The 12843-nt window shown below is 53.1% G+C and overlaps 2 protein-coding genes across 2 annotated transcripts; both read left to right on the forward strand.

Moving 5' to 3' along the window:
- The first annotated feature begins 830 nt into the window (after positions 1–830).
- Positions 831–4827, forward strand: TGME49_230230 (hypothetical protein). Its single transcript, XM_018780252.1, has 5 exons — positions 831–1438; positions 2015–2302; positions 3112–3333; positions 3702–3800; positions 4182–4827. The coding sequence occupies exons 1-5, from the start codon at positions 1370–1372 to the stop codon at positions 4344–4346; spliced, it is 843 nt and encodes a 280-aa protein (XP_018636890.1). The 5' UTR covers positions 831–1369; the 3' UTR covers positions 4347–4827.
- A 2885-nt stretch (positions 4828–7712) lies between these two features.
- On the forward strand, positions 7713–12429 carry TGME49_230340 (hypothetical protein; the record flags this gene model as incomplete). The annotated part of the gene is made up of 4 exons (XM_002367904.1): positions 7713–8810; positions 9328–9554; positions 10187–10640; positions 11359–12429. 4 exons carry the CDS (start codon positions 7713–7715, stop codon positions 12427–12429), a joined length of 2850 nt encoding a protein of 949 aa, XP_002367945.1.
- Between the last annotated feature and the right edge of the window lie 414 nt (positions 12430–12843).

Below are 12843 nucleotides of genomic sequence, written 5' to 3' on the forward strand. Positions count from 1 at the left end.
GAGACCGTGCAGCCGTTCTACCGGCAACGAGGTCGACCGGGAAGACGGGATACAGGCGCTCGAACTCTGAAGAGACTCCCCTTGAGAGGAGACGCGCGAACAATCCCCAGAGGGCGGAGAAGAGAAGAGCGGAACGAGGACGCGCGACGAAGAGAGAAGAGAGAAGAGGGAGGCGCCGGACAAGAACAAGAAGGATGGACAGCAGGGAGGAGAGGTGAAAGAGGAAGCGTCTCTCGCGCAGACAAAGGGCGTTTCTCCTCGTGAGCCTCGATCATTATTGGCATTGGACGGTCCAGGGAATCGAGAAAACAAAGCGCGTTCGACAACTCGAGGCAGCAGGGAGCTGGAAACTCGGTGGCGAGAACAAGACACAGGGATTTCTTCGGACAAGCCGGTTCAGCAGCAAACGCCAGCAGAAGAGGGTGAGAAGGAAGAGAAAGAGGAAGAAAGAGAAAAAGAGAGAACGATGCGTACCAGCCGTCAGAAAAGAGGCGTCAGACACCAGAAGAGCAACTGGCTACCTGGTCGCCGTATCTCTCGTTCCTTTGTTTTTATATCGTTGCCTCGCGTATAGGAAACTCCGAAAAGAGAGCAACGAAAGAAGAGAGAGAAACGGAGATACAGAGAGAAAGTGTGCAAAGTAAGAAGCATACAAGACACTGAAACTCCGCATTGAAAACGCAGCGAGAAAAAGCTTGTGTCTTCCTGGTCCATGGTTGGGTCGTCGCGTCTCCTTAAAAAAGTCGATCCGTGCATGCAAAAAAGCGAAGAAGAAGCCACACCGAAAAGCGAGAGAAATACTCCCAAGTGTTCTTTTCCCCGTGTTTTTTCTGCTTTCTGGAAATAAAGAATGCTCAAGTCTTCCTCCCAATGCTCGCAGCTTCCTTCTCTCTGAAAGGAATCTCTCTTTCCCTCAGCTTCTCCCCTCTCCTTCGCTGTATCGACCTGCTTGGGTTTTTTTCTCCCCTTCTGCTTTCCGTGAACAAATCTCCAGCTTCCAGTCCTTCTTCTGCCTCTGATTCGTCTGTCTGGTTTCTCTGTGCAGCGAAAAGGAATCATCTTTGCCAAACTTTTTTTCGCGCCGCTCCTCTTTGCAGAGGTCTCCGATTTTCGGTTTCTCTCCTTCCTCGCTCTCTCTCCCGCGCGTCCACTCTGCTTGCGTTTGTTCCCAGGCTCCTTCGCCTCTGCGTCTTTTTATCCTCTGCGTCTCTCTCTCCTCTGCGTCTTTTTCTCCTCTGCGTCTTTTTCTTCTGCGTCTTTCATTTCTGCTTTTTTTCACCAGTCTCCTCGTCATCTCCTGTCTCCTTCCACCTCCTGCGTCTCCGCTTCCGTTCCTTCTCTCTCAGTCTCTGCTTGGCGCCCCAGCGCGATGTCGAGCTACCAACGGAGCAACAACTTGCATGCATCGCGCGAAGCTGATGAGGAAGACAGCGTGCAGGTAACCTCGGTGCCGGAAGACTCCGGGGACATCGGAGGAACGAAGGGAGCCGCTCCAAGAAAAAAAAAGAAACCGGCGGCAATCGGCAGACGCACGGACACTCAGTTGTTCCAGGAGAGAGAGAAGGAATGCCAAGAGCCCCTCCGAAAAAGGCTCCGAAAAACGAAATTTCCCTCTGGCGCATCTGCTCTTCTCCCCCATCTCCACAGAACACAGACATGCAGACCCAGACACACAAATCACCCTCCTCCTGCATCCTCTTCCACGCTTATATACAGCTACTACATGTATATATACATGTACATTTATATATATATATATATGTACGTTATGTGCGTAGAATTGTCTCCATATGGATGTAATGGATGTACAGATATATATATCTACAAGTATTATATATATATATATATATATATAGTGCGAGAAGAGCTGGATTTCCGTGATTGACATGAACAGGTGGACATGTTGGCAGACGACTTGGAGGGTGTGTGTCTCATCAGTGGCTGGAAACGTTTAATATTTCTTTTGCCTCGGGAACGCTGGGTCCTTTCCGTTTTTCGTTTCTTCTGCATGCAGGTTCTGTTGTGTGGTACGTCGGACGAGGGAACGATAACCGACTTCGCACGAGAGCAGCAGCGCTCTGGCGGACCTCCCGCGTTCGCTCCGTTTCCTCCACCGCAGGCAGGATCTGGCGAGGCTCTTCCTCCAGCTGAAGCAGACGCTTCATTCGATACCAGTCTGCGACCAGAGACGACTTTGGCTTCTGCCCTGGGCGACGCCGCTGCGCAGAGACACCCCACAGACGGTGTGTGCGTCGGAGAGAACATCGAAGGCATCCTCGAATGCGCAGAGGACGCAACAGGAGTGAGCGTGGAGGCAGCCGGCGAGAAACGTCGGGAAAGCCGTAGCACAGCTTTCAGAGAAAACTCAGAAAGAGAGACAGAGAGAAGAAGGGAGCTGAAAAGCGGAACGAAGTCGCAGTGGCTCCCCTCCAGCGAACGCGTATGAATGATCCTGGCAAAGGTGACCGCCCCCGTTACGGCGGCGCTGACCACAGGAGCATTTACAAGCCGTCCTCTCTTGCTGTCCATACGAGTGTAGAAAAACAATGAGAGAAGTCGCAAATGCTTTCTTGTCGACGACCAGAAGAGGATATGCAGCTCTCTTAGCTCGTGGTCCACACAGTTCTGCTTGCACTTTCCCTCTCTCTCTCTCTGTGCTTTCGGGAACCGCACTGAGGACTTTCGACGTTGTACGTCTTTGCTTTGTTTCTGTCTTGCCATGTATTCGAGTTGTTTCTTCCTTTTTGAGGAACTCACACGAGACAGGAACGAGACGGAACTGAGGGGAAACGCTCTGAGGGCGAAAGGAGACGGCGAGCGTGAGGGATCTGTGTCTCCTTTGCAAATGCCGCCGGGTCCTGCCTTCTGTCTCTCTGGAGCTGTTCTTCTATAGGTGTCTGTTTGTGTCTCCGTCTCATCGTCTTTCCGGTCTGCTTCGACGCGTCTCTGCTTTTCCCTCTGCTTTTCGCTCTGCTTTTCGCTCTGCGTTTCTGCCTCATTTTCCGTATTTTGCTCCTTTCCTGTCTCTGTCGCCTCGCGGGTCGCGTCCTTGTGTCGATTCTCAATTCTTCTTCCACTTCACCTTCCACGCTGTGCCGGCGCTGCATGCAGGGAGCAGGAGCTCTGTTTTCTTCTCTCTCTGGGCAACAAGTCCTCGCGTCGTCGCACCCTTTTCCTCTTCTTCGTCACCCGGCGGAGGCTCTCGAGAGCGCGCATGCCACAGGGGAAAAAGCGGAAGGCGCTGAAGCTGTGAAAGGCGTTGCGTCTCTGCCGCGAGGCAGCCAGACGCATGCAGGCGTCCCCGACGTCGAAGCTGCAACAGCTGAAGGAAAGGTGAGGCGGGAGTTGAAAAAGCAGCGGAGACGTAGAATCGAAGAGACCAAGGTGGAGGCGCAGCGACAGGAATACACCGAAGAGAAAAAGGAAGCAAGCGAGCAGAGCCAGACAAAGGAACAGCGCAGGGGAAAGATGACAGAAGAAGCGTGACGGAGAAAAACGAACCAAGACAAGCAAGACACACGAATTGAGACAGGAAGAACGCCCGAGCCAACAGAGTCGACGGCGAGGAAGCTCGCTGGTTCCGGATTGCTCGGTGCGTTTGAGCATGCCGCTTCGTTTTCCCCTCCCGCCGGGACTTCTCGCCGAGTCGTTTGCTTTAGTCCTTCTCGTGAGCGCCTCTCCTGTGTATTTCTCTGACGCAGGTCGTTATGGAATGGGAGGTGTCAAGAGATCGCAAGTGGATGTACGCTCGCGATAAGTCTCAGTGGTTTAACTACGGCTTCGACGAGACAACGTTTCGAGTACGCTCTTTGCACACGCAGATCTGCTCATGCATCTTTTACATCTTTATACATGTATTTCTAACTTGCTTCTGCATTCGTAGGGTGGATTCGCATGCATCTTCCTAGATATATATATATATAAATATATATATATATATATGTACATTGTGGTTTGTGTGCAAATATGCATAGATACGCATGTATCGTGAGAAGAGGTTGGCCAGTGTGTACTCTTCTATGCCCGGTGTTTTGACAGACTCTGAAGAATGGAATTTTCTTCTTTTTCAAACAACGGTAGCACGTCGCGAAAGTGTGTTTTCCCCTTTTTATCTTCTTTTTTCTCACGAATTTACTCGCTTTCCGTTTTCTCTTATCCGTCGACTTGGTCTTTTCTCGCAGGAGTGGATCCAAAAGCTCCGCGACGACAGAGTCGAAAGGTTAGCTCATCGGTCGGTGCTTGTGGCAGGCGACGACGCTCTGCCAGCTCGGCATTTCGTTCAAGGACCTCAAGTCGGTGGAGCGAGCCAAGGCTCCGCTCATTCACACGATTCGTTTCATCGGTGACTTTCATGCTCCACTGCATGCACGCCCACGAGGTCAAACACAGAGACCTCCACAAATGCGCGTGCACCACGGATATTTACATACACATACGCATATCTTGTACATATGTATTATATATAAATATATATAATGTAGTTTATGTTTATATATATATATATATATATATGCATATCTGTCTGTATATTTATATATGTATATGTGTGTGCCAAGGTAGAATGCAAAAGTCGTTTTGGGAGTCCCAAGGATTGTTTGAAGTTTGGAAACGCATGGCAGAGGAAGCGCCTTCGGCCGCTGTGTGGGGAAGCATGGACGGAGTCTGTTGATTTCTGTTTGTGTTTTCTTCTGAGACAGTGCGTATGTTTGGTTCTTCCGGGCGCAAACATGAGCGGGAGATTGCGCGTTTTAATGGTAGAACGTAATTTCTTGACATTATCCAGCTGAAGCAGGTTTCTCGTTAGACGCGCGTCGTTTCGGAAACTCCTTTTCTCTCGATCTAGTTTCACTGCACGCGTCAAGTGTCTCTGCAGCAGTTATCTCCACTGTTTTTCCGTTCCCCGTGAGAACTGATTTTTTAAGAAATGTTTCGCTTGTTCGTGACTGCGCCTCCTCCGTAAGAAACGTTTCCGCATGCTCTCCTTTTGACGGATTAACTCGAACACAAGAAAACGCACCTCCGGCAAGCTCCCCATTAGACCGCCTAGGAAGAGAGGTCGCCGCTGTGAGTCCCCGTTTATACACGCGCAACTGAATGTCTCAAGGTCGATGCCTTCCGTAATGTCCAAGTGAGGGAGCGCCGTCCAGCTAGAGTTTCTCCCTTAACTTGACAGAGTCGCGCCAACGCAGCTGCCACAGCGCCGACACACAGACCTGGCGGACAAAGAGGAACGTACGTTCTGGTTGCTTAACTGCGACGCTGCGGACAGCCGAACGTCGTTCGCTGTCACCGAGAGCCTCCACACAAAGCGTTCTCAATTCTGTGACAGCTGTTCAAACACTTCACACCATAAGCTGTTTGCGGAGCTTCTTGTATCGACATTCCAGAGCGAACGTCACGGTGGATTCTGTCTTGTCTGAGGGAGAAAGGAATTTTTGTCCTTTCGTTGTCCTCTCTGTCCGGCACATTCCGCCCGAGTAGTGAGTGGGGCAGACTGCAGTCATGAAGAACTTGGTCAGCTGTTCCTCATTCCTGGAATCAGTTTCCTCAGCTCACACTTTGCAAGGGAGGATTGTCCAGCTGGAGTCACAGTTTAATAGGCGATCCTCGCACAAGTTTTTTGCCGACGCTGAAGGTGCAAAGTGACTAGTCAGCCGAGTGTGGAGGAATTTGAGACAGCCTGATTTGCATTTGGTGAACGTGATTGAGCTTTCGAGTTCCTCATCTGGGCACTAGAGACCCCCGTAATGATCCACAAACTGTTTCCGGAACTGTAAACCTCATCATAGAGTACCAAGGATGCTGCATGCAAGTCAAGTTGGGAGGTTTCCTCCGTCGGAACTGATTGCTACGCAGCCGGCAACTTGGGCGAGGCTGTCTGTGTCTTTCTCGCTCCCCAGGGGAGAGACACGGACTCATTTCTCAGTGGCATTCACGACTGCTATTCCTGAAAATACCAAGGCCTCGAGGTGTTTAGGAGCCAAAAGGACTTCGCAGACTAGTCCACAACAGGAAATCTATGGTCTGTCAGATTCTCTTTCGTAGAGCTTATCTAGAAATGTTCGTTCTTCAAAGCTACGGTGGACACCGGCGGACGGGACTCACTTTTTTCCTCCGTCTGGTCCGCGTGGAAGGATAAGGGGAGAACATTTGCAGAACTAGAGCTTATTGAGCACCATGTACTAACGCAACAAGGACAATCAAGGTAATTTGTGGCACTTCTTGGCGCAGATCCGTTTGCGTCTTGTACGTTCTCAGTCGGTTCGCTGTTTGAAGAACACCCTTGATTTTGTTGTAAACTGCAGCGCGCAACAGCCTCGAGATCATTTCGTAGAAATCAATGTTACGTGCGCCTGTAGAACACGACTCTGCTTCCGGAGTGTGCGTCCTTGCTGTAGAAGATTGCAAAAGCGCCGGAACTCCTTCCCTTTCTTTGTTCTGCTCGCACCTTGACTTCTCCTAGTTGACGCCTGTACACCAGCAGCTGCAGCAGCATGCTTTCGCGACGCCGAAAGTGCGTGGAACTTACCGTTTCTACGCGGTTTTAGTCTTCTCGCGGTAAATGCGAAACACGAGTGCCTTGTTCAGTCGTCTCCCTCCTGTAACGAAGAAAGTGGTTTCTGGTTTCACCGCCGTCAGCTGCCGAGCAGGCACTTTTTTGCGGCTTTCGCAGCGCGTGCGACTAGCGAAGTCTACGTTTCACGGCAGACAGCAGACTCTGGTTTCTTTTTTCTCGCGACAGACGAGGATGAGGATGTCGGGAACGAGGAGATGTGGAAAAGAACTCTGTGCAAGGATAAAATTCCCAGGAAGATACGAGAAAGCCCTTCATTCCTACTTTGTTGTGCTGTGTCGCTCAAGTTCGCTCATGAAACACTCGATTGTATTGGCAGAGTTCATCGTCGATGCGGACTCACCTGGCTAGCTAGTGATTTTTCGCGCCTTTTCCCGCGGGCGTTTTCCCTGTTTGAAAAGAACCGTTTTCTCGTGTTGCTTTCCGTATCTCCGCGTTCGGTGCCGACAGTCTTGCGTACCTGTTTTTTCGGTTTCCTGCCGACCTCGAAACGCGCTGCCTAAACCGAATCTGAGGCGTCACTGTTCGTTTCGGAGCTCCGGTCTTCTTCGCCTCCGAGGAACCGCGAGTTCCGCCGAGAAAGAGCGAAAGAGTAGGAAGAAACGCAAAGAAACTTTTACCGCTGGACGTTCTCCTGACTCCGAAGGCCCTGGACACCAAAACATAGAGTCGATGTGTGCGTTTGAAAGTCGGTTCGGACTCAAACGTTGCGCGAAACTGAGGACGTTCTGCGTAATTCAACCAACCCCTCGTGTGGCTACCACGTTCTTCAGTGCCTCTCTGCAAGTCACTTCGGTTTTTTCGTCAAGACTGGCTCGTTCGTTTCCACTGAGTCTATCAGCTCTGTCGATGCGCCTTTTCCGCGTTTCTGTTTCTCTCGTGGACCTCGAGCATTTCCACTTGTGCGGAGGTCGTCGCCACATTTTCCTTCCACGTCTGCCTCATTGTTTTTTACTGTTCAGCAGCCTTCTCTCAAGAACTCTCCAACGCGTTCTTCCGTTTGCGTTCCTCAAAACGCTCTCGCCGGGTTTCGAAACGAATCTTCGAATTCGGCAACCGCGACCGAGTCGTCGAAGCGTCGACCGCTCGCCTGAAAGCTTCTCCACTCCCTCCCCTCGCGTTCTTCTCCGTTTCCTCTATGCGTTCGCCACCAGCCTCCTCCGATTCCTCTCCTCCACCTCTGCCATCGACAACTCCCTCACCTACCTCCACCTCCAGCTCTCCGCCTCCCCCCGCTCCACCCTCGGCTGCTCCTCCCAGTTCTTCTTCTGGGTCTCCTGTCGCACCTTCGCCTGCATCATCCCCGCCTTCCTCAGGAGGAGGACTGCATTTGGAGGCGACGCCTGCCCCATCGCGGTCGCTTCAGGCTTCCTCGCCTCGTGACCCTGCGCCTCGGGTCTCGGCTTCCGAGCCGGAGAGCTCTGAGGCAGACTGTGGAGCAGTGCCTTCGCCTCTGGACATCTTCGAGTCCATTCTGCGTCTGTGCGAGTGTGGGCACAGCGACTTCGTTTCGACGCCGCGACTCTCGTTCCCCTCAGAGGCCGAGGCTCCTCCTCCGCGTGCGAAGCTCGGCCAGTCGATTCCTCTCGAGCTCCCGGAGTTCCCCCTGGAGACACCCTCTCGCTGGAGAGGGTACCGGGCAACTGTGAAGCGCCAGGCGCCTGTGCCAGCTCGGTCCCTGTCGTCTCCGGTCCAGACTCGATCGCGGGATCTCAAGGCCTCCCCGATGCCAGTGCATGCTTCGCTGCATGCGCCTTCTCCCCTGGTGCCAGTCGAAGGCTCTGCATGCGACTCGAACGCGCTCTGCTGTTGCTCCCCGAACGCCGGAAAACGTCCCGCGTCCGCAGCCGCAATGCCGTTGCTTCAACCGTCCACGCGAAGTTACTACTACTACGCTCCCGCGCCGCTTCTCAGTCCTTCGGGGAGTCCTCCACCCGCCGGCGGATCTCGCGCCTACACGACGACTGCAGTGCCTGCTGGAGTTGCCTCTGAGAGTTTTTACCATGTCGCAAATGACGCAGGGAAAGTCGTTCATGCGCCCTCACCTTCGCGCGCGTACGAGATCCGCCACGATACCCGACAGCTCACAGTCCCCACTCTGGGGCCTGCTGCCCCCGCGGCCGCAGGGACAGGTGAAGCCTGGGGTGACGCCCGACGGAGACTCCCCGACAGAGCGGCCGTCGACAGAGACTCGAGTCTCACCTCCGCGCTCCTCAGAAAGGAAGCGGAACTCCAGGTAACGCCTCTCATGCGTCTCTCAGGGTGCTGTTCTTCAGAGTGACGTCTGTTTTCTTCTGAGCGATGTCCGCGTTTTTCTACGGCGTGTGTTGGTCGCTGTTGTTCTCCGTTTTTTTTCCGGGTGTCGCTCGCAAACATCCTTTCTCCGGAACTCGCCAGTGTCTCTCCCCTCCACTTTCTCGTCTCTGTCTCAAGGGCGGGAACATTTGCAGACCCCCTCTCAGTAAAGAGACAGTTGCAACAGACTGTCGCTCCTGTTTGAACGACTGGCCACAAGAGGCAAACGTTTAGGCGCGCTTCTGCTCCTCAGCGCACCAGGCTGCGATGTCGGCGGCTCCAGCGCCGTAGTCAGGCTCTGTGTTGGGTGGGGGAACTCTGCAGAAAAAGCGTTCTTTTTAGAGTCCAAGGTGGAGGGCAGTTCGCGTTCCTTCCGCTGACGCTAGTGGCCGCACTGTTCCACCGAGAGAGGCTCCTCCGAGCGGCGTTTTTCTGTTGTCTTTGTTTCCTCGACCCAGGCCCTCATCGAGGAGAAACGACTGGAGCTGCGACTCCTGGAAAGGCAGGCGAACGCCCGCCGCATTGCTGAGGGAACGTCGGAGCTCGAGGAAGTTCGCCACCTCCGAGGAAATCTCTGTGAAAAGGAGATGGAAGTTGAGCAGCTCAGGGCTGAGGTGAATTTGGCCAGGAAAGAGAAAGGCGACTTGAGCGCCGATTTGCTCGTGAAAGATGCAGTGATCAACGCGTAAGTCAACAGGGAAAAAAGGCGGAACATAAGAGGCCAAATGCACGGATAAATGACGAGGAGAGGCGGAACCGGACCCTGATGTGAAACATGAGGAAAGCTGAAGAAGAGATCTGAAACCGCAACAGAAAGGTTTTGTTTTCTCTCTCCGTGTTCTGCTTCTCAGACTCACAGTTCACTTCTTGCCTCACCCTCTGTCGCTTGCTCGCTTCCTCCCTTCTCTTCGACTTCTTTGCATTTCCTGCGCTATCACGGCATCTCCTGTCCCTCTATAGACCCTATCCACAGCAGCAGTCTCCCCTTCGTGTCTTGTCTTCTGTCGCTCCCGCGACTCCTTCTCCTTGGCGCCGTCTTTGTTTCTGTGCCAGCTTCTCTTCTCTGAGTCGCGGCTACAAACGCCCCAGCTCCACCAGGAATTGGGAGCTCCACGTCCCCCCTATGGCCTGCGTCAACATCCTGTTTGAGGGCGTAGCACTCCCGGAACGATGGTTCTAGTCTTCCAAGTGCCTCCGAGTCGCGTCCGTGGTTTCGATGGTCGACAAAAAGAGATTTGGCTCTGCCGCAAGACCCTAGTTACTGTGAAGAAAGAGTTGCACTGAACTCGGTTTTCTTTCTGCCTCTCTGCACTGCAGACTGAAGGCCGGAGAGGACGCGTCCGACCTCCCGGGCGTTCGCACAATCGAGGCGGTGAAGACCTTGCGGGAGAAAGAAGATGAAAACAGGCTCTTGACGCGGCGCCTGGAGGCCCTGCGAGAAGAGCGACGAGACATGAGAGAGCTTCTGCTGCAGAAAGACAAACAGCTAGCAGCCGCGATGAATGTCTCCGACCCGGAGACGAAGGAGGCGTCTGCTGTCCAGCTCGGCGTCCAGGCGATCGCCATGGTCCAAGACAGTGTGGAACTGCGGGAGAAGATCAAGCAGTTGAACGCACAAGTCGCGGCGCTGAAGGAGGAGAAGAGCCGCCGGGAGCTGCTACTCGAGGAAACCTTTAGAAAGCTCACAGACAAACGGAAAGAAGCTGCAGGCCTGTTGGAGATGGTGTCTCAGAGAGACATGAAACTCGCGAGAGTCGAAACCTTCCTCCAGGTAAAGAGGCGGAGGCTCTCTCTTCGCTGCAGTAAGACGGGGCTGTCTTCTGCGTTTCCTGAGTCCTGTTTTACTATTCAAAGTATCTAATTGAGATGAAAACGGAGAAAGCGGGAGACGCGTTCGACAGATTCGCGAATGGAGTTTCTTCAATGGTTCTTCGAAGAATCGACTCTGTGTTCGTTTCAAGGCTCCTGTCTGCGGGTCAGCCCCGCTTTGACAGGTGAAGACACTCTCTATGTGGGTGTTCGACATTCCGAAGTCGCGAAAGTCTTTTGTGGCGCTGTCTCGCCTTTTCCGTTCGGCATGTCTCTCGACAAATTTGTTGTTTTTAACGGACCTAAGACTCAGGCGCAGAGCGACAGTCGCATTTACTGGTACAAACATGGGGCGGAGGTCGCGTGCAAAGTCTTGTTCAGAGGAAGACAGAAAAGCAGAAAAGAAGTAAAAAAAGTCTTCTCTGTCAACTTTGTCTCCACGTTTCGCGAAACGAATCCGTCGGCGGCCCTCTCTCTCTCCTCTGGCTGTTCAACGCATTTCTTCCGAGCGAGATGAGCTTGTTTGTCGGCTCTCGGCATCTGCTGCGACTCGAGGTCGAGGGTTGTCTGTCTCTTTCTCTGTTTGACTGGCTCTTTGCCCCATTTCCTTCTGCACATCCGCCAGGCATTCCATCCAGCATTCTTTCTCCTCTCTTTGCCCTTTTCGCTCTGCTTCGCAGCAACGGAATCGCGACTACGACCAGCTGCAGGAGCAGGCGCGGGCGTCTCTGAAAGCCGAGACGGAGCGGGCGGAGAAGGGAGAAGAGGAGATCAAGATCTTGGAGGAGCAGCAGAACGCGCTGAAGAACATCGTGGCTTCTCGCGACGAGAAAGTGATGTGTCTGCAGAATGAAGTCGTCCGCCGAGACGCGCGAATCAAGCAGCTGGACGAGAGACTGGCGCTTTTGTCGCAGGACTTGGAACAGACCTCCAGTCACCTGCAGCAACTCCTTCGGGCCTCTGCAGCGAAGGACGCATATCTGTACGAGTTGGAGTCCCAGCTGAGACGTAACGAAGTCGAGCGACAGGCTTCCTACCTCGCAGAAGTCGCGCGAACTCGCCGCCTCGCCTTGGAGACGCGTTTGAAGGAGGAGGAATGCCGTGTAGCTTTGAACGACAAGGACGAGGCCCTCGCCTCCGCTCAGCACGAACTCAGCCGCAACGCCCTGACGCTACAGCAACTTCGACAAGCGTTCGCAACTGTCGAGGCGACAGATGCATGCTACAGACCCGCGGCGGCCTGCTTTCGAGGGAACAAAGAGGCGAGAACTCTTTCACGCACGAATTCTCTGCCGTTTTCCCCTCCCGCAGACGATGCCATCTACCGAATCCCTACAGCCTCCTCTGTACCCCAGAGACCGCTGCAGGAAAGCTTGAGGCTTCTGGAGGTTGACAACGCCTCGCCTCAAGGCGCCGCCGTGTCTCCGAGCCCTACGGGCATTCTCCGGCCGGCCGGAAAAGGAGACGCTTCGGCGTTGTACACCTACAAGGTCACTCCAACCGCTGACACCACTGGAGCTTCACCTCTGGTGTATCCCTCGGGAGTCTCGCCGCAGACCTTCGCCCCCGCGCAGGCGTATGCGGGGATTTTAAGGGGGAATGCAGCCTCCGGAGGAGATACTGCGCCTTGTGCGGAGACCCAAGGAAGGGCAGCCTCTCCCACAGCCTACGCGACGCTCCCCGTCTCGCGGGCCGCGAAAGCCGCGACCAAGAATGTCTCTGGGCAGCTCCGGAGTCTTCAGAAACAGTGAAGAAGAGTGCCGCGCGAGACACTCGAGATTATTAGGGACATACTTTTTTTCACGGGTGCTTGAGCAGAAATCACGCAAAGTCGGAAGACATGGGGGCGTGGCTTTCCACCAGGCATGCATAAGCATATATATATATATATATATATGTAATGTATATTTGTATATATATATATATATATATATATATATATATATATATATGTAATGTATATTTGTATATATATATATATATATATATATATATATGAAAATGTAGTTGTATGCGTTTATATATGCGTGTGGAGGTTTGTGTACGAGCGTGAATGAGGCAAGCGGAAATGGAGATTCAGATATGGTTTTCTCTTGAACAAACAGGAGAGTATTGTAGGTCGTGAGGCAGCCACTTGTGCCCGGTGTTCAGGGATTGTTACGCCT

This window comes from Toxoplasma gondii, chromosome VIII (assembly GCF_000006565.2).
Source record: "Toxoplasma gondii ME49 chromosome VIII, whole genome shotgun sequence".
In the NCBI taxonomy this organism is placed as follows: Eukaryota; Apicomplexa; class Conoidasida; order Eucoccidiorida; family Sarcocystidae; genus Toxoplasma; species Toxoplasma gondii.